Here is a 21,738-nt window from a genome sequence, read left to right as displayed (position 1 = left end):
GATACCCCCTCCATTCATTCTTCTGAACTCATGTGAGTACAGTTCCAGAGGCATCAAATGTTCATCACACTGCCTGTAAGGAGTTCTTATGTTCTCCTTGTGACTGTGTGGGTCTCCGCCAGGTGCTCTGACCAATTAATCTACTGCAAAGATGTAGATTAATTGGTCATTGTAAATTGTCCTGTGATTAGGCTGGGATTGAATTGGGGGATTGCTGGGTGCTGTGGCTCAAAGGGCCAGCAGTAGCAATTCCACACTGTACATCAATAAATAAATAAATATCTTAACCCTCTTATCCCCAGGATCATTCTCATAAACCTCTGGAGGTTCTCCAATGCCAACGCATCCTTCTTTAGATAAGGGGCCCAAAACTGCTCCTCACATTCTAAATACCATTCTAGTCTTCTCAAGATGAATGCTAACATTGCATTTGCCTTCCTTACTCAACCTGCCAATTAACCATTAGGGAATCATGCACTAGGGAATAGCTTCTGCCTCTGATTCTCTCAAATTTCTGGCGTGTAGCTGGTATCGTCCACAGTAAAGATCAACACAAAACACTTAATCAGTTCATCTGCTATTTATTTGTTCCCTACTACTACTTCTTCAGTATCATTTTCCAGTTGTTGAATGTCCAGTCTTGCCTCTCATTTACTCTTTGTGTATCTGAAAAATCTTTTGGTATCTCCTGTTATATTATTGGCTGGCTTACCTTCATTTTTTTCTCTCCTTATTCCTTTCTTAGCTGCCTTCTGTTAGTTTATAAAAGATTCCTGATCCTCTAACTTCCTACTAAGTTTTGCTCGATTAAATGCCCTCTCTTTTACTTTTACGGGCTGTCATTGACTTCCCTTGTCTGCCATGGTTGCCTCATCCTCTACTTAGAATACTTCGTATTTGGGATGTATCTATCTGGCACCTTCCAAGTTGCTCCCAGAAACTCCAGCCATTGCTGTTCTTCCATACTCCCTGCAGGATACCCTTCCAATCAACTTTTGATCAGACTCTCTCTTGTACCTCTGCAGTTTCCTTTTCTCAACTGTAACACTGATACATCTGGTTTTAGCTTCTCTGTCTCAAAATGCAGGGTGAATTTTATCACAGTTTATGATCACTGCCTCCTAAGGGTTCCTTTACATTAAACTTCTTCATCAAATCTGGCTTATTACACAACACAAATCCATAATTGTCTTTTCACTAGTGTACTTGACCACAAGCTGCTCTGAAAGGTTATCTCATGGGCATTCTACAATTTCCTTCCCTTGCAATCCAACCTTATTTTCCCAGTCAGTATGCAATTTGAAGTCCACCATGACTACTGTAACAGAGAAATAGCAATTAAAATTGTTGTCACTTAAAATTATCTGTGCAACTGAAGAAACATCCGACAGCAGTTCGGGAAACTAAGGACACTCGTTTGAACCCACCTTCTAACTTGCCGGCTGTGAGCAAATAATGATGGGCAATCTCACAATGAGTGCATAGTGACTGTTGTAGAGAAATCTAGCATGGAAGGAGTCCATTTGGCCCATTGTGCCTGTACCAGCACTACATGAGGCCAGGCTAACAGATCTCCTTCCTCTGCTATCTCCCCATAGACCTGAAAGGTCTTTCCTTTCAGATACATACTCATCTTCCCTTAAAGTGCTACAATTAACTTTGCTTTCACTTCCACTCTAGCCATGCATTCCAGATACCAATGAGTTGCTCTTGGCAGTTTTGGTTATCTGGCTCATCATTTTCATTCTATCTTGACCCCTTTGGCATAAGGAATAGCTTCTGTCTGTTCTTCAATACTTTTCCTGATTTTAAATAGCTCTATCATCCCCGCTTACAACATTCCATTCCAAGAAAGGCAGTCCAAGCTTCTCCAACCTATTGACATGATTAGAATATTCTCAGTGAACCTCTTCTGCACCCTCTCCCTTATCTTCACATCTTTCCTAAAGAATGACACTCAGAAATTGATGCAGTATTCTAGCTGTAATGATAAACTATTCATTTTACAGAGGTTCATCTGGGCTTTATTGCTTCTGTGCTGTGTACCATTATACTTAAAGTCCAGCATCTTACTTAAGATGCTTTTGCAAGCTACCTTCAACAAATTATGTGCATCTATCCACTGATCTTTTTATTTGCATCTCTTAAAGAATTATGCTCATTACTTTATGTTAGACTGAACATCCTGTAAAAAGAAATAATTTTCCACAACAATTGGTTCTATATTTTGCCTGATATTCCACTCGTTTAGAATGTAAAATGCACCACAGCCCTTGCACCTAGCATGATATTTTAAACTAAACAGAGCTGATCTGCTGACTCATTTTGCTGATTGGAGGGAGGGTAAAAGAACAGATTCTTCCAATTGAACCCAGGGCTCAGACTAGAGAGGGAATATTGCATTATTAATCTTTGCTTTCAATTTCTTGTTCCACTCCTGTGAACCTCTTGGGTATGGAAAGCTGCAGTCTCACAGAGAATATGGACGTCAGCCAGTTAGAACAGCGAGAAGAGTTTAAAAGGAGACACCTTTATAGAGCTGGCATCAGAGGAGCAGGTGACGGAGTAGAGGGAGACAGAGCTTTGGCTCAATGTGGCTTAGGCAATAGCGGGTTGAGGCGAGGTAGGTTAGCTGTGTAGAATACAAACAGGAAGTATGTGTGTGAAGCCAGTGTTCTGTGATCAGTGTCAGATGTGGGAAGTCCTGGAGACTCCCAGCCTCCCGGACGACCACTTCTGTGCCAGGTGTGTCGAGCTGCAGCTCCTTAGGGACCGCGTTGGGGAACCGGAGATGCAGCTCGATGACCTTTGTTTGGTCAGAGAGAGTGAGAATGTGATAGAGAGGAGCTATAGGCAGGTAGACGCACCGGGGCCTTGAGAGACAGATAAGTGAGTAACAGTCAGGAGAAGGAGGGGCAAAAGTCACATGCTAGAGATTACCCCTGTGGCTTACCCCCATAACAATAAGTATTCTTGTTTGAGTACTGTTGGGGAGGACGGCCTACCTGGAAGACACCTCTGGCGCAGAGTCTGGCCCTGTGGCTCAGAAGGATAGGGAAAGGAAGAGGATGGCAGTAGGGTACTCTACAGTTATGGAGTCAGACAGGCTATTCTGTAGACGCAGGAAAGAAAGTCAGATGGTAGTTTGCCCCCCCAGATGCCAGGGTCTGGGAGGTTTCTGATCGAGTCCACGATATCCTGAAGTGGGAAGGAAAACAACCAGAAGTTGTGATACATATTGGTACCAACGACATAGGTAGGAAAAGGGAGGAGGTCCTGAAAACAAACTACAAGGAGCTAGGAAGGAAGTTCAGAAGCAGGACCTCAAAGGTAGTAATCTCAGGATTACTGCCTATGCCATGTGACAGTGAGTATAGGAATAGTATGAGGTGGAGAATAAATGCTTGGCTGAGGGACTGGAGCAGGGAGCAGGGATTCAGATTTCTGGATCATTAGGACCTCTTTTCGGGCAGGTGTGATCTGTACAAAAAGGACGGGTTACACTTGAACCCCAGTGGGACCAATATCCTGGTGGGGAGGTTTGCTAAGGCTACTGGGGAAAGTTTAAACTAGAATTGCTGGTGGGGTGGGAACCGAACTGACGAGACGGAGGAAGGAGCAGTTGGCTCACAAATAGAGAAATCTTGTAGACAGTGTGAGACGGAGGATAGGTAGGTGATAGAAAAGGGACACGCTCAGACTGATGGTTTGAGATGTGTCTATTTTAATACAATGAATATCATGATCAAAATGGATGAGCTTAGAGCGTGGATCAGCACTTAAAGCTAAGATGTTGTGGTCATTACAGAGTCTTGGATGGCTCAGGGGCGGGAATAGTTACTTAGAGTACCAGGCTTTAGATGTTTCAGAAAGGACAGGGAGGGAGGCAAAAGAGGTGGGGGCATGGCACTGCTGATCAGAGATAGTGTCACGGCTGCAGAAAGGGAGGAAGTCATGGAAGGATTGTCTATGGAGTCTCTGTGGGTGGAAGTTAGGAATAGGAAGGGGTCAATAACTCTACTGGGTGTTTTTTATAGATCACCCAATAGTAACAGGGACATCGAAGAGCAGATAGGGAGACAGATTCCAGAAAGGTGTAATAACAACAGGGTTGTCGTGGTGGAAGATTTTAATTTCCCAAATATTGATTTGCATCTCCATAGAGTAATGGGTTTAGATGGGGTAGAGTATATTAGGTGTGTTCAGGAAGGTTTCTTGACACAATATATAGATAAGCCTACAAGAGGAGAGGCTGTACTTGATCTGGTATTGGGATGAAATTAGGAGAGCCAGAAGGGCCCATGAGAAGGCCTTGGCAGACAGGATTAAGGAAAACCCCAAGGCATTCTGCAAGTTCTCAAAGCTGCTGTGTGGGTTGAGAAGGCATACAGTGCATTGGCCTTCATTAATCATGGGATTGCATTTAGGAGCCGAGTGGTAATGTTGCTGTTATATAGGACCCTGGTCAGACCCCACTTGGAGTACTGTGCTCAGTTCTGGTCACCTCACTACAGGAAGGATATGGAAACCACAGAAATGGTGCAAAGGAGATTTACAACGATGTTTCCTGGATTGGGGAACATGCCTTATGAGAATAAGTTGAGTGAACTCAGCCTTTTCTCCTTGGAGCAACAGAGAGTGAGAGGTGACCCGATAGAGATGTATAAGATGATGAGAGGCATTGATTGTGTGGATAGTCAGAGGCTTTTTCCCAGGGCTGAAATGGCTAGCACAAGAGGGCACAGTTTTAAGCTGCTTGGAAGTAGGTACAGAGGAGATGTCAAGGGTAAGTCTTTTACACAGAGTGGAATGGGCTGCCAGCAATGGTGGTGGAGGCGGATATGATAGGGTCTTTTAATAAACACCTGGACGGGTACATGGAGCTTAGAAAAATAGGGGGCTATGGGTAACCCTAGGTAATTTCTAATGTAGGGACATGTTCAGCACAGCTTTGTGGGCTGAAGGGCCTGTATTGTGTTGTAGGTTTTCTATGTTTCTATGTACAGCACAAGAGCAAGCCCTTCAGTTGAAAATGCTGTGCCAAAATAATTAAATTAGCAATCAAATACCCAAATAAACTAACCCCCACACAATGTCCATATCATTCCATTTCCTACACATTCATGTGCCTATCTAATAGCCTGTTGAACATCCCCATTGTATTTCCCTCCACCACCACCCCAGGCAGCCCTGGCACCTACTACACTTCATGTGAAAAAACAACTTCTTCTTTGAACTTACACCTTATATGCAAGCCCTCTGATATTAGACATTTTGACCCTAGGAAAAAGATTCCATCTGTCTACTCCATCTATGCCTCCCATAATCTTACAAACCTCTGTCAGATCTCTGTTCAGCATCTGCTGCTCAGAGGAAACAACCCAAGTTTATCCAACCTCTCCTTATAGTACATGCCCTCCAATCGAGACAGTAAAACCTCTTCTGTAACCTCTTGAAAGCCTCCACATCCTTCCTGTAATGGGGCAAACAGAAATACATACAATACTCCAATTCTTGAACTCAGTTCCTCAGCTAATAAAGGCAAGCATACCATATGTGTTTTTACCACCCTGTCAACCTCATTAGCACTCTCAGAGAGTTATGGACATGGACCCTGTAGTCCCTCTGTATATCAAAATACTAAGGGTGTTGCCATTAACAGTGTACTGTCCATTTACATTTGATCTCCCAAAGTACAACAGTTCGTATTTATCTGGGCTACACTCTAGCTACCATTTCTCTACCCATATCTACAACTAATCTGTATCCCACTACAGTATATACTGGGGCAGTTTTCTGCAGTATCCATGGAACAACCAATCTTCATAACATCTGAAAACTTACTAACCTGCCCCTCAATGCTTTCAGCCGGGTCAGTTATATACTTATATCAAAGTTCAAAGTGCAGGTCATTGGTAGTAGACATTTTAAAAGGCTCGGCGTGGACTATATGGGCTGAAGGGCTTGTTTCTCTGCTGTATGTATCGATGCCTCCAAGACTTTAAATTCATGATCAAACTATATGTATGTCACCATATACTACCTCGAGATTCACTTTTGTGCAGGCATTCACCAGAGAAATACAATAGAATCAGTGAAAAAATACACACGACTGACAAAAGTGCAAAAAGAAGACAAACTGGACAAATAATAAAAATATGAGTATGTAAATAAAAAATATTGAGAACATGAATTGTAGAGTCCTGGAAGGTGAGTCCATAGGTTGTGGAGTGAGTTCAGAGTTGAGGTGAGTGAAGTATATGCGCTGGTTCAGGAGCCTGATGGTTGAAGGGTATTAACGGTTCCTGAACCTGACAAATCAAATATATATATTTATATATTATATAGTATTGCATTATATATTATGTACAGTATTTATAAATATATTTATATATTTCAAACACCAAAGGTCTTAGTTCAGATTGCTGTAGAACACCACTAGTAACGGACCTCCAGCCAGAAGTCCCATCAACTACTACCCCCTGCCTTCTATGACCAAGCCAATTCTGAATCCAAATGGCCAATTCACCATGGATCCCATGCATCTTAACCCTTTGAATCAATTCCCATGAGGGACCTTGTCAAACGTCTTACTAAAATCCATATAGACAATACCTTCTTCGATCACCGTTGTCATCTCCTCAAAAATCTCAATCAAGTTAGTAATCCACTTGCCTGATACAAGTGTCCAGGCAAGGCCCGACCCCAAGCAAGGCCCGACAAGGCCAAGCACCTGCATCACTCAGTAACCTGGGGTATATCCCATTAGGGCCTGGTGATATCCACCTTAATATTCTTTAAGGGAACAAACATTATCCCTTTCTTTACTTTGTAATGCCCTAGCAAATTAGTATGATACACATGGATCTATCTATTGGTCACATCCTTCATTTTGGTAAATACTGATGCAAAGTATTCATTTAGGACCTTGTCTACATTCTCCTTCCTTTACTCTTGGTTTAAGCGCATGTTCCCTCCTCTATCCTTAGGTGGACCTACTCACTCCCTAGTGATCCTCATGCTCTTGATATATGTATGGAATGCATTCTCACGGTCAGATGGTCTGGGTTTAATCCTGATCTCCAGTGCTACCCCTGTGGAGTTTGACTGTGTGAGTTGCCTACAGGTGTTCTGTTTTTTTTTCCACTCTCCAAGCAATTATGGATCAATGGGTTTATTGGCTGTTAAATTGCCCCTAATGTAAGTGGGAGCATAGTAGAGTCTAAGGGAATTGATGTAAATATAAAGAGAGTAAAGTAAGGTTAGTACTTGATGCTCACAAGGCATGCTGGAAATCCGGCGTAACACACACAAAATGCTGGAGGAACCAGCTGGTCAGGCAGCACCTAAGGAGAGGAATAAAGAGTCAGTTTCAGGCCGAGACCCTTCAGCAGGACTGGAAATGCTGGTTTCTTCTCCCTTTCTTTCCAGTCCTGATGAAGGGTTTTAACCTAAAAGGTCAACTCTTTACTGTTTTCCATCGATGCTGCCTGACCTGCTGAGTTTCTCTACTAATATTTTCTGCGTGGACTTGATGCTCATTTGCTGCGAAGCCTGTTTCTGTGCTGTCAAACTCCATTATTTTGCGTGTGACCGTGACCTAAAGTCTACCAACTAGTGACAGTCAGCCTCTGGTGCAGAGCCTCACCCTCCCAGAATGCAGATGTTTTGAAAAAAAATAATTAGGTGCATTTGCCAGAATTTTAGCGAATTTATTTCTCTGCTTGCTCTTCAGCGACGCCAACTTTCTATCATGCCCTGATTTCACAACTCTTTACCGTCCCAAAATGCATGGCTGGAAGAATAGAGAGAGAGACGAAGGTAGGTACGCCGATAAGGAAACAAGATAAGCGGAAAGAGAGAACGTACATTAAAGATAATCTTAATTCTAGATGCGATCCTAAAAGATCCAATAAATTAATGAGCAGTTCGGATTTGCCTATTGATGCGTTAAGACTTGCTGGCATTAATATGTAGAGATCCCACAGTTCACTATGATTGGTAGATGTTGATTAGCACAAATCATTGTACAGGACAAGAAATGAAATCTAATAGGTTAGGCACCATCTGTACAGTGAAAATCAGATCCCTGTAACTCTTTCTCTTTCCATGGATGCTAACTGATCTACTGAGTACAGAATTCCGTGTTTTCTTTTAGATTCCCAACTTCCTTGTTTCTGTTTTGGAGAAGAAAAGATTTACCTGGTCATGGTGAAAGAGGGAAAATGGAAGGCGTATATAATAAACCTGTTGGGCTTTATTGCATGTTTGTGTACATTACAATGTTAACGCCTGGTAGAAGAGCCCTGTGCATAGTGCACGTTTCTAATCAAATAATAAACCATGACTATCTACGGGAATACGCCGATGATTTGAATGTTCTGCGGAGAACAGCCGGTGATATAGGTGAGACAGCTATTTTGCTTCCCAATACTCCAGTTCCATTCAGCATTAATAACGACCGATGATCAAAAGGCGCTGCCAGGCAACCGGTCGGCAGCAGCTTGTCCCCGTATTTTTTGATGTGAGATTTCTAAATCCAAACAAATAGCGATTCCTCTGTTGGAGACGCTGGCCATTGGTCACTGAGAACTTCAGCCTGATTAACCCCTAATTAACTGATTTTAAATAAAATTGAAATGCATCCTTCCCGGCTTCCTGTACAATGCCGCGTTCATTTCCACACTGCCGTTTTACACCAGAATGTGTTGAGAAATAAAATGTTGATAAATCATTATTGATTGATCGGCCAGCTGTTGCAATATTGACATATAGCTGAGGCTCGAATAGGTAATGTGTTCACTGGGCAGATACGGAAAAGCTCCTTGGGTATGTACCGTGATGTTGTTCGATTCTGCTGAAGACTAAGGGGAGGTGGGAGGAACAGCTTTCTCTGGATATGGCGAATTCGCAGGCAATAACGCTCTCTCTTGTCCGATTTCTCCATCGACGCATTATTGCCGGACGATCTAGCTTTTCCTTGGTGCCGTCGCCACTCTAAAATATTTTCTTTAAAAAGGAAAGATACCTTTTGGGAGTGGTACCCCGTGTTCATTGACACAGACGAGTAAACGTAAAGAAAAATCCATAAGCTTAAGCCAATTCATGTAGTGAGCGCTTTCGCCGAGTGTCTACTAAACCAGAGGTGAGTGCAGAATTAGACTCCTTTTTTTCCTGAACTATTTTTGGCATCGTTTATTGTATGAACTTCTATTAATTTTTAATATTTAAGAAACTGCTACCAATGATAGAGGATCTGCCAGTGATTTTGTATGTCATGGTTTGTAAAACGATTAGGTCTGATTCGGTATTTGATTTGATATTTGTTTGCTGTTCTATATGGGATTGTAACTCTTATGATCTTAACTTTATAGCTGGAATTGTCCGTATATTTTCTTTTTTTTAATTGGGGAAATATGATGCATACATAGACTGACACAATAGACAGCAGGTCAGTATATTGGCTAGAGGGTCCCAGGCTATGCTTTACGGTATCTTGTAACGGCGGTGGGGATGGGGTGGGAGGGGGGTTCCATCTCGGCCAACTCGGGAAAGAGAAGTGCGTTATTTGTGTTTCTGGTTATTTTTATTCCGCCAAGGGAACATCCGGTTATTTTAGGTCCATTATTTTTGTCACGGCAATCGCCTTCGGAGTCCCCCTCATCGTCCATTTTAAGACTGCCAAGGGCTCACCTTCGCTCTGATGCCGTGGACCACTTGCCTCTAATTTCAATTACAAGTCCTCTGATATCTGGTAGTGCTGTCATGATTTCTCAGTTTCGATTTGACAAATGAGTGAAAGGATGTCACCAGATTAAAAATCCTGCAGTAAAAGGCAGACACCAGGCGCCTGCTCTGTTTTGTGTAATGCTGCGGAGCTCTCCGTAGAAAATGGCAGGGAGGATCCAGTGAAGCAGTTATTTTCATGTTGGAGAGGAAGCAACATAAAACAAAACGTGACAATAGAAGGGGATCTCGCCGCACAAACTGTGCGATAGGTTTCGGCTGTTAGCAGGTTGTAAATATAAATAATCACAATTAATTCGATTCTGTCCACAGTTAAGCATCTCCCTTTAGACAGCTGTTTAAATATGGACAGATCTTTTAATAATAAACAAGGCTCTTCGTTTCCAAATACGGTTGGTCTCTGAGATTCAATGCATGTTTTGGTTATGCTTGTGTGAGAGTTGATTTCATCTAGCAATAGATCGGGTTGAAGATGAAAATTGCTGCTTCAAGTTTCCACATAGCCCCTGAGTTCTAAATAACTGCACTGACATCTCAAAGATGCGTTGTACACTGTTGGGAAATCTAAGGAGAATTGGGCATAACTTAAGAGAGATGCAATGTGCGGCTTCCAGGAGCATGCCAGGGGGAGCCCACTACTGCGAGGATCCCCGAGTGCTGTTGGAGCAATGTGTATTGGGCTCTATGGCATTCACGGTTCATTTGTCATTTTATTCCCTGACTCGATAGCCGGTTTTACAGAGAGCCAGTTAGGGTTGCGGAAACATTTCGCGTTTTTGTTTACAAGCTGTGGCTTGCATTGCTACAACAAGAAAAAAATGCGTGAAGAAGGAAGAAGTAAAATCTCGAAATCGGATTTTGGACCATAAGGGGATTTTTACTGTAAAATCCCAGCGTTTTTATTAGCAACCAGCCGCACGCATGCGCAGGCGTTGCCAGTGAGCGGCCCTGGGTGAGGATCCCACTGGAATCGGCTGGGAGGGTGGTGGAGATCGTTTGCGGCTCACCGGATTGATGCTCGGACCGTGAGTACCTCCCGCACTGCCCCGACACACCACGCAAACAGGGGATACCACTAAAAGCCGCGCCTTGTATATCTGAAGATTGAGTGTGAGGAGAGGGTGGGCACCGCGCGGAATCCTTTTCGACTCTGGGCTCCCCTGCACTCTGCCCAGCCTGGGAGGAGGAGGAGGCAACGGGGCAGCATCTCTCTCTCTGCCACCCCCTCTCTCAATGTTACAACAGGGGTGGGGGTGGCACGGAGATAAAGTCTGTGCCGTTCCCTTGTCCTTGGGGACCCCCTGAGTTCAGGCATCAGTGGGGTGCAGACTACAGCATGGTGCTCCCACACTGCATGTGGCACCGCTGAACTTGGTGAAAGATGATCCCCAGTTTTGTTGATGCTGGTCCTGATGCTTGTTAACGGATGTGTGCTCAACCGGGAATATTGCAGTCACTCAGGCGGGTTTTCTTCTTGTTGCATTGGAGGGAAAGCCCCCTTTTAGAGCATCTGTTCACCAAGTAATATCAGTGGCCTTTCTTGCCTTGGGTGGAGAGCAGCAATTTCCCCTTTTAGAAAAAATCGAGGCGCAGTTTCCTCGGATCTGTTAATTCAAGTGGTTACATCATCTCAATCCTATCCCCCTCCTCTCCTGCTGCAATATTCCAATTATTCTAAACGATCCATTGCATTACCTACATTGCACTTGTGGGAAGCGTATCTGTGGGAAACGGAGGAACACTGATGTCCCCTGTTCGATTAGCGCAGCTTGTCGAATAGAGCAATTCTATCATTTTGGACGTAGCTTAACTTACTCATCTGATTGTAGTTGCGGCTAATTCGTACAAGGAATCTGCACCCACCGAAAATGTAACTTCAACTGCGGTAAAAAAAAATCCCAGCAGTTTATACCGGGGGAGAAGATTGTTGTGATGGCTCATGCGAGCCTTCATATAGCCCATTCATTATAACATGGTTATGTGCCCAGTGTGCGCATTTAAAGCATTTGATTCGAGTGCTGAAATGGCATGATGTAACGCAGAACTGAACGTTACATGTGGCTCCTGCATTTGGTCCCTCCCGAAGTAATCTTAAGATTGTGTACAATGCTGAAGTCGCACGCCATGAAACCGGGGCTGAGACACGGCGGGCAACTTTCCGAGGACTGGGAGGCTGTTGTCAGGTAGAATTGTAGCCTGTAGTTTAGAAAGGTCAGGGTATCTCTTCGGCGACACTGGAATATTGGAAAAGACGAAGCAGTCCTATTATCATTTCTTCTTTGACATAATTAAAACTAGAACATTAGTAGAATAGCACAACAGACAAAATTAAATTGTGAACAAGAAAAAATCCAAGCAACAGACTGAATCCATGTATGTAGAAATGTACAGATGTGCGTTTTCTCCCAAAATTGAAGTTTACTTTGTACTTTAGCGCCTATACATAAATCGGTTTCTAAATGTATTGCCACAGTAATCAGTAAGTTAAACCAGTAAGTAAAATATATTGAAACATAGGTTGCTTTGACCAACAGAAAGGGTTATGGATTTCGTGGAAGAGATTATTGCTCAGGATAATACCATGCAGTCTATAATTCCCTCACTCAGGGGTTGGAAAATATTTCCTTTTAATTAACTCTATCAAACGATAAAATAAAATTCATAAGAATCGTAATTTTTAAATTATAATTGAATAACAATTTCACTAATGAACTCATTTTAATCTGGCCCATTTAGTACCTCATTCTAAAGCAGTCAACTATCGCTAAGATATCAAGGGAAATGAGGATTATGTAATTAATATGCTGTGAATTTTACAATATATTCATGCCCTGTAGGCTACAAGAGCATTCATATAATCATAACCTAATAAATAATAAATTGCACTTCACCCATTTGACATTATATTTATAAATGGTGAAATATATTATTAATTTTAGAGGTGTGACTGATGAAGAAGAACAGGCATCGTCACACCATTTTTGTTTGCCTGTTTCATTTTCAGAGATCTCTGGCCCATTGATCTTTGTCAGCAGAATACTAAGAGAGTGCATTTTCAGATAACCAGTTTAACGTGTTGGGCCGGGATAATTTTTTTTAAAATAAAGAAACTAAGGTAAGATAAAATTGCTGTTACAGATGGATGTAACAGAAAGGCAGAAAATGCTGGAAAGATACAGCTGGTCGGGCAGCTCCTGTGGAAAAAGGAACAGCGTTAACATTTCAGGTTGATGAAGTGTCTTTCAACTGAAATGTTATCTCCTTCTCCTTTTTACAGGTGTTGCCATCAAAAGTGTTTCCATCATTTTCTGCTTTTATTTCACATTTCCATCACTTGTGGCTATTTGATTTTCCAGAAAGGCAATTAGTTTGGTAGGTGAAAAAATATACATATTATTAGCTACCATGTTGCCATATTTTGAGCCACTGCTGACTTTGCCGCATATTTAATATTAAATTGGCATTTGCGGAATAATCTACCTGCTGCATCTTTAAAAGGACAGTGAAATTACAGTGCGATTGCAATTAAAAAGTCTAGGAGATAAATTATTGACATTCTGCAATATTGATTATAGACCATAGCAATCTTTAGCCTAATCATTTGTGAGGTGCCTATTCGGCTATGCGCATCTTACACTGTGAGTAAAATTAGGCGATCACTTCCAGCGGTGGTGAGAATAAAAGGACTGACTTGCCGCTTCAGGAAGGAGAAGGTGTCAGCTTTATTGAATATGATAGTGGAAAGCTCTCACCAAATGAAATGGACTGACAGGATAGTGAAAGAATGTATTAAGTGGAAGGGAAATTGGGGAGAAACTGCAGGGAAAGAAACATGAAGTCAAAAGTGGATGGAGGGTTCAGAGTTCTGTGAATGTGAGATAAGATTTGTGAGATATAAAAATGATGAGAGAAATTAAACGATGGATGGAGCACAGATAACGGCAAAGAAGTCAGGGGTTTGAAATCAGAGCTGCTGCCAGCAGAAAGGCTGGACATGCCACCTTCACAGTTGTTTTTGGAAGACTTTTAATTACATTGGTAACTGTACTTGGGGAAATCATATCAATGTAGAAAGATAGAAAATAACTGAAGGATTCAGGCTCTTACATAACAGCTTAAACCACCTCCAGGAAAATGGTTTATTTATTTTTCTCACTTCATACTTAATAGTCAGAATATCAGTGCGTTTTGAAATTTCATTATTTCATTGTCTAGTGGAAGTAATGATGCTCAGTTAAGCTGCAAAGCTTCTGGAGACGGACCTCTTTAAGATCTAGAATTACTTTGCTTCGTTCTGTTGTTACACGGTTACTTTGAACATTGCACCTTATTTGAATGGATTCTTCTGGCAGTCTCAATTAGATCTACCAGCAAATTGAAGAATCTGATCATTTCCACACAAACAACTGTAACACTAATAATTAGTGAGGGAAAAGGTCCTAATGGGTATATGACGTTTCGTCGACTTGGAAGAAATGGCACTGGTGAAACTCTGCGTGGAAAGGTCAGCGGATCTGAGGGAACAGTCGCTTTTCACAGATGCTGAGAGCTCAGGCAATGGTGAAGGAAAGAGTGTGGAAGAATTTTAACACACAAATTAGCTAGCAATTTTCAGAAGTACGCAGGCATCAGAAAGCAAATCTTGATGACTGAAAACAGCAGACTCGTCAGAAAATCTTGAAGGCATGTAAAATAGGCAGAATAAATTCTCAAAGCATGGACCAGGTAGAAAGAGTTCAGAAGATTGGAAACAAAGTTATTTTTCAAAGTAATTATGGTAGAGTGTTCTACTCCAATTATTTGAATATTGAAATATAATAAATTATCTGAAAAATGTTTAAATTTCTCAGTAGATCATTATTCAGATTGTTTTCTAGTAATGTGCTATTCATGATTTAAGTAAATCTGGTTCATCATTGTTCCCGTATCTTTGTAATAAATTCAGACAGAAAATACATTGCGGTTTCCTTTTATCTGAGTGATGTAAATTGCATGGTGCAGAAATGGATTCTTGTGCCGTAGCTCTTGCTAATGGATTGTGATAAATCCATTTCTTCCATTGAACTACACAGTCACATACACTACAGCACAGAAACAGGATCTACAACCCATGCTGAACTATTAATCTGCCCAGACCCATCGACCTGCATCCTGACCTTAGCCCTCCACACCTCTCCCATCCATGTACCTATCTAAATTTCTCTTAAGTGTTGAAATCAAACCCACATCCATCCATTCCACTGGCAGCCCCTTCCACACTCTCATCACCCTCTGAGTGAAGAAGTTTCCCCCTCATGTTTCCCTTAAACATTTCACTTTTTACCCTTAACCTATGACCTCTAGTTCTAGTCTCAGCCAACCTCACTGGAGAATGCCTGCTTGCATTTACCCTATCTACACCAAGCTACCTTCAGATGAAATGCAATAAACAGCAAGCATAAATGACTGCTGGAAAGAAAATGGGCTGTTCGGTCTTTTAAGTTGTTTCCTGTTACCCGGAAGGGGCAATCTTTATGTAAAAAAATTATGAAGATTTTTATTCAAATGTAAATTATTATCTAAGCTGTATATTCTTGATAGCTTGACCTTGTATGACATAAATCCATGTGCCCACTACATTTACAAAAGTGTTATATTCCACGTAGTATTTTAAAACGTGGAACCTCATTCATTTTCCCAACAGATTGCTTCAATACATTTGCTCTATCCCCCTCACTATTTCAGAATCAGAATCAGGTTTAATATCACTGGCATATGTCATGAAATTTGTTAACTTTGTGGCAGCAGTGCAATGCAGTACATATTAATAGAGAGAAAATGGTGAATTACAGTAAGTATACAGGATATATGAAATATTAAATAGTTAATTAAGTAGTGCAAAGATAGAAATAAAAAAGTACTGAGGTGGTGTTCATGGGTTCAATGTCCATTCAGAAATCAGATGCAGAGAAGAAGAAACTATTCCTGAATTGCTGAGTGTGTGCCTTCAGGATTATGAACCTCCCTTCTGATGGTAGTGTGGTGAACTACATATACCTGTTTGGACACGCCCCCCCTGCTGACTGCTCCTGTGGCTCCTCCCATGGACCCCGGTATAAAGGCAATTGGAGACACAGCCCCGGCCTCAGTCTCCAGGATGTTGTGTGGTGGTCACTTGCTGCTTGTTCTTTCTTCCAGGCAATAAAAGCCTATATCTTGCCTCACGTCTCCGAGAGTTATTGATGGTGCATCAGGTAGCAATGAGAAGAGGGCATGTCCCGGGTGGTGTGGATCCTTATTATGAATGCTGCCTTTCTGAGGCACCGCTCCATAAAGATGCAAACAAGAGAAAATCTACAGATGCTGGTAATCTGACTAACACACATAAAATGCTGGAGGAACTCAACAGGCCAGGCAGCATCTATGGAAAAAAGTACTGTCAAAGTTTCGGGCCAAAACCCTTCGGCAGGACTGGAGAAAAATAGATGAGTAGATTTTAAAAGAGGGGGAGGGGAGAGAGAAACACAAGGTGATAGGTGAAACCAGGATGAAGTAAAGAGCTGGGAGGTTGATTGGTGAAAGAGATACAAGGCTGGAGAAGGGAGAATCTGATAGGAGAGGACAGAAGGCCATGGAAGAAAGAAAAGTTGGGGAGGAGCACCAGAGGGAGGCAATGGGGAGGCAAGGAGATAAGGATTTCGGCCTGAAACATCGACTGTACATTTTTCCATAGATGGTGCCTGGCCTGCTGAGTTCCTCCAGCATTTTGTATGTGTTGCTCCTTGAAGACGTCCTGGATTCAATGGAGGCTAGTGTCCATGATGGAGCTGACTAACTTTACAACTCTCTGCAGCTTACTTCAATCCTGTGCAGTAGCCCCCGCCCTCATGCCAGACAGTAATGCAGCCAGTTAGAAGGCTCTCCATGGTACATGTGTAGAAATTTATGGGTGTTTTTGGTAAATACTAAAACTCCTCAAACTCCTAATAAAATATAGCAGTTTTCTTGCTTTCTTTATAGCTGCATCAATATGCAGCATCTGGTTCAACTATTTTAAAAAAATACACAGCCATAATCTTGTTAGTAACTTTTATCTTAAATATCACATTTCTAGCATTCAGCAATTTTTATCCCTCTTCTCTACTACTTCTGATTTTCTCTCTCATTCCATTTATAATCTGCTCCATTCACCAGCCTTTATCGCTTTCTTTCAGGGAGCACTTCTATCCCAGTCATCCCTGTCTTCCACATTATCACAAACCTTCACTTATAGGGGCAAAAGACCTGTTGAGTGTTTCCAACCTTTACTGTTTTTAAACGTTCAACCTTATCCAACAGCATATTGCCAGGTGAGAAGTTGTAAACAAACTCAGCAGGCTGACAGCAAAGCAGATTTATAAAACAATGTCCACCATTTGAGAAATATCGTGAGGCGGCAAGTAGAACAATCTTGTTGCTCAAGGAAGAATCATCTCATAGAAATGCCTAGACTTCAGTCATTAGGAAATGTAAGAAATCAATAATCTGGAGCAAATAGCTGTAGGAAACTCCCTAATTGACAGTCATAAATAAAAGATGAAATACTCGGCAGCTTTGACAGCATCTATGGAGATAGAAACAGAGCTAATGTTCAGATTGATGAGCAGAAAACCAGGCAGCTGACTTGGATTCTGAGGAAAGTTTTGCTTGACTAATTTACCAGCCATTGTTTAAGAAAGAACATTTAAATAGATCCCTGGAAGAAATGCAACAAAATATTCTTAGGAATTTCAAAAAGTTTTCATTGAAATCCACATAATCCTGTTGAAGGGCCTGAACCATCAACTGTATATTTCTCTCCATGGATGCTGCCTGATCTGCTGAGGTCCTCCAACATTTTATGTGTGTTACCAACAAAGGTGAGCCATTGAGTGATTGGTAGAAAGAAATGAGTCAGAAAACAGTTGCTAGTGGATTCAGATTGAACTGAGTCGAGTGAATGAATGATGTGGCTCCTCATCATGTTTTCCTTAATCCACTTATTTATTTGGGATTTGCTTGATATATTTGCAGATGGTGCAAATCCATAATGAACTGTAATCTCAGAGGTATCTCAGTAATAAATCAAATGCTTCATATTTCATCCTTGTAACAATAAGAGTGTGTGGACTCTTAAGTTTTCCCACGTCAATGTACACTAAGTATGATTAGTATAATTCTGGATCAAGTCCTCATATGATCATAACATCTTGATAAGGATTTGTAAATAGTGGGTGTGACCCAATGAATCTGATTAAATTATTTTTTTAAAAGAATAAATGAATGTAATTGGGTGCCAAACAAATGAATTTCTGAAAGGTATTCACTAACATCCCAAAGAACAGATTTTTAGCATTGCAGTTAAAGTTAAAGAAACCGCAGGTTAATTATTGGCCTCTCTGAAAATTTTTATCAGTTGTAGGATTTGGAAGATACAGATATTAATTGTGAGTTCCCTAAATAGCAGGAGGTGATTCATTAAGACATCCCACAGAGATCTGTTTGGGTACTTCAATTATTCACTGATATCTAACAACTTAGATATCCGAATAAAGAGCTACTTGCTTAAATTTGCTGATAGGTGTTATTGTTAAGGTGTGATTAGATCACTGTTTTCAAGACTTTAAGGGGAACTGAAAAGTCAGTCTTCTTGTTGGTTGACAAATCTGGGATAAAAGTTTATAACCTACACATTAGAACTGAGCTTCTCGGGGAAAGAAATTGAAAAAGACGTCCACGTGCAAGTTGGCAGTTGGATCATTTTAATTTTGTAATTGGTAATTTTGTTTTTATAAAAGATATAATGGCAAGGAGAGGAAGGGCAGGTGTACAGATCAGTCATAATCTTATTGAATGCAGGACAAGAATGAGGAGCACTGTATCTAAATTCCAATTGTCCTGGTTAGAAATAATTATGAGGAAAATGGAAAATGAGTTAGCCAGAATTTACTTATGTATCCAACTAATATGAGACTGTTATAAATAAAGCAAACTCAGTGGACTGCATTTCCAGATGATATATCCAAGTTTTTACAGCGCTCTGAAAAGATCCCAACTCGAATGTAGTCAGGTTCTAGATACAGCAGCATGCATAAGGGAACGATAAGATCTTCGTGTTGATGTAGGAGAGAGTAATACGTCTGATCCTTGGTTTCATTAAGATGAGTTGTGAAAAATATGCTGTAAATAGGCTCTCCAGTGTTAAAAGTAGATATTTTGGGAAGAATTTAGTAGGGTGTTTATTACAGAGCTATGAAATTTTTAAAGAAATTGCTTTTTTAAAAATTGTTTCTGGTCTGCTTAATTGTTGCCTACTTTAAATCAAGAGATTAGTCTATTTTAAATACGAAGAACAAAATAATTTTGGTGGATAATGTAACTTCTTGCTTTTTTAATTAATTCTTTATTTGGCTTGAGTAGCAGCCATCTAATTGTATATCTTTACATCTTCTATATCTTTTAAGGTACATCTCTAATTATATTTGTGAAAGGGCTGGTGAGCTACCTCTTAGAACTCTTGCATCACTAATGGTGAATGTATTTCCATATGACCAATGGACACGGAGTTCCAAGATTTAGGTTCAGTGGTGATGAAGGAACAGCAATATATAGTTATTTTGGACTTGTGTGACCTGTTGAGATCTGATGACGGTCCAAAGCATTTCGCTCTCATCCTGATTAATTCGGGAGGTGCTGTCAGGGTAGCCTGGATATGTAACTGCTATGTATTTTGTAGAATGTGTGCACTGTAGCCATGGCATATTACAAATGGAATAAATGCTGAGCAGTATAAATGGAGTATCAATTAATCAGGCTGTTTTGTCCTGGCTAACATTCAGTGTCTTGAGTGTTGTTGGGGCAGGCGAGTGGAGAGAATTCTAGCAGAATCATGACGTTAGATGGATATTCATCTTTTGAAAAGCAATTTAATATAATACTATTATAATTTCCTAGCAGAAACAGGAATGCAGGTTTTTATAGTTGCAGGAAGAAGGAAACTTTTCAGTCAGTAATCAGCAAGGTGTGGTGGAAGGACAATGACTATATGGTCTAATTCTTTTCCTATGTCTTATGGTCTTACTGAGTAAGTTTATAATGTGATCATTAATGAATTATATCAGGGAATGTTATATGTATTTTTGATTAATTCTAAATGGATAGTATTCCTAGTAAACTCATATTAAGACAAAAGATTGCTCACTGGACCATCATTATCTGTGAATAGGTTTTAGAATTTTGGGCTCTTTTATGTAAATATCTTGAGGGAAAAAAAGTGAATTATTGCAATCAGAATATCGTAGAGCAAATTCTTAGCCTCCGGCTTATCTCAGCACGATTGTGCATTTTTAATAGGTGATGATCCATTCTGATCATTTATAATAAAGTTATTCTCAATATTTGCCGATCCTGTTGAGATCAACTATTCGGTGTAGAGTCAGTAATATTAACTGCCTTCATAAGAAGGGCTTCAGTGTCTATTTTATGTGACACTAACACTTCCTTTTTTTCTGCTTTTAGCAGATCATTATCATCTGTCAATATTAAGTTGTATCAGCTAACACATGACTTAAAATTCTGAATGATCATTGTTATCTTCCATAAATAGTTAAAGCTACAGTCTTCTTTTGTCATAACAAATGTAACAGGCATGTGACTTAGAAGTTAGTGCAAGAGAAACAGGAATAGTCTTACCCATCCCTTGATCATTCTGCTGACCAGAATCACTCTTAGCTGTCCCCATCGTCATCACTGTTCCAATCCCAGTTTCCAAATCCGATGTCCTATAATTTACCAGTGCTCTCAACCTTTGAGCCTTTTCATCTGCTGATGCCTCTCTTCTGCAGTCTCAAAATCCATGCTTGCTGGTAACCCTGTCCACTACTACCCCCAATATATGCCTCCATCCCACCTTCCCTCCTGATTTTAGTGACAATGTCCTTTCCCCCCATCCTTATTGCCTTATATTTTCCACCTGATCCCACTGTGACCTCCTTCTGTTCATCTTCCACCATCTTCTCTTGCCAACCAATAGCATATCAACAATAAAGTCCTGCCAGAGATTCTAGTTCATTAAGATCTCTTCATCCTTAAGATTTCCTGGTGCCTGTTGTACCAGCTGCCATGAATCACATTGTCCCATTCTCTCCCCCCTGAATTTTACTAAGTTACAGAAACATGAAGTCGTGAAGGTGTCAATGGAACTGGTGCTGACTTTCAAATGGGTCTTTGGCTTTTACACTTCGGTTCTCCTGATGAAATGTGTTGTGTATAATTATTTCAGTGAGAAGTACAATCTTTATTGTAAATTGTACTACTCTGATGACACATATTGACAATTATTCAGTCAATTACATGCTGCAGAATAAGTCCAATATAATTCTGTTTCAGAAAGCAATTTCCTGTGCTGATGCTTTGGTAAAAGTGAATATCAAATACAAACTTAATGGGAAACAAGCACCAGATTATATTGTTGTTTAATAAAGTGGTTCAAATATGGAATGCATCAATCCCTCAGCACACTAGAGACTCTTTTATACTCATCGCCATATCATATTTAGACTGTTGTTGTTCTGCCAAACTTCATGGCAAAGGCTTTTTATTTGGTATTACTTAATTGTCCTGTGGGAATACTACAGCCATTATTATCTATATGGAAAAAATCAATAATAATTTACCTGAATGAAATTACATTCAGCAGCATATAAAATTTTTCCTTCGTATAAAATTACCCTTGGGAGTCAAAAAAATGTAACATCGTAGTGAAATGATTGTTATACATGGAATCAATTTATCAAGTACAGTTCTATTGGACCTCAAATTCAACTGTGTTCCTGAGAGATCAATTTATTGAAATACAAAACAGAACTTCATGTATGTATGTGTTCAATTTAGGCTAACATAGTTAAATCTTTATCAAGTATTATTAGCTGATAAAAAAAAAATTATGACGCTACAAAACATACATGTTTGATTAGTATTCTACTTAATTTGTTA

General features: G+C 40.5%; 1 protein-coding gene across 6 annotated transcripts in view; it reads left to right on the top strand.

The window, feature by feature from the left end:
- The window catches only part of rgs20 (regulator of G protein signaling 20), a 212,746-nt gene that overhangs the window by 103,518 nt on the left and 87,490 nt on the right, over positions 1–21,738 (top strand). The window contains exon 1 of one of the 6 annotated variants that reach the window (XM_073042352.1): positions 7,774–7,821. The exons of 2 other annotated variants lie outside the window; for them this stretch is intronic. In XM_073042352.1, coding sequence (XP_072898453.1) covers positions 7,792–7,821 — 30 coding nt within the window. In that variant the 5' untranslated portion in view covers positions 7,774–7,791. Of the gene's footprint in view, positions 1–7,773; positions 7,822–8,204; positions 8,407–8,742; positions 9,146–10,680; positions 10,773–21,738 lie in introns of those variants that run through there. 3 more of the 6 variants (XM_073042379.1, XM_073042369.1, XM_073042360.1) reach the window with 3 other exon arrangements.

This window comes from Hemitrygon akajei, chromosome 1 (genome assembly GCF_048418815.1).
Source record: "Hemitrygon akajei chromosome 1, sHemAka1.3, whole genome shotgun sequence".
Classification (NCBI taxonomy): Eukaryota; Metazoa; Chordata; class Chondrichthyes; order Myliobatiformes; family Dasyatidae; genus Hemitrygon; species Hemitrygon akajei.
The sequence above is the reverse complement of the archived record's forward strand: the minus strand, read 5'-3'. Positions and strand labels throughout refer to the sequence as shown.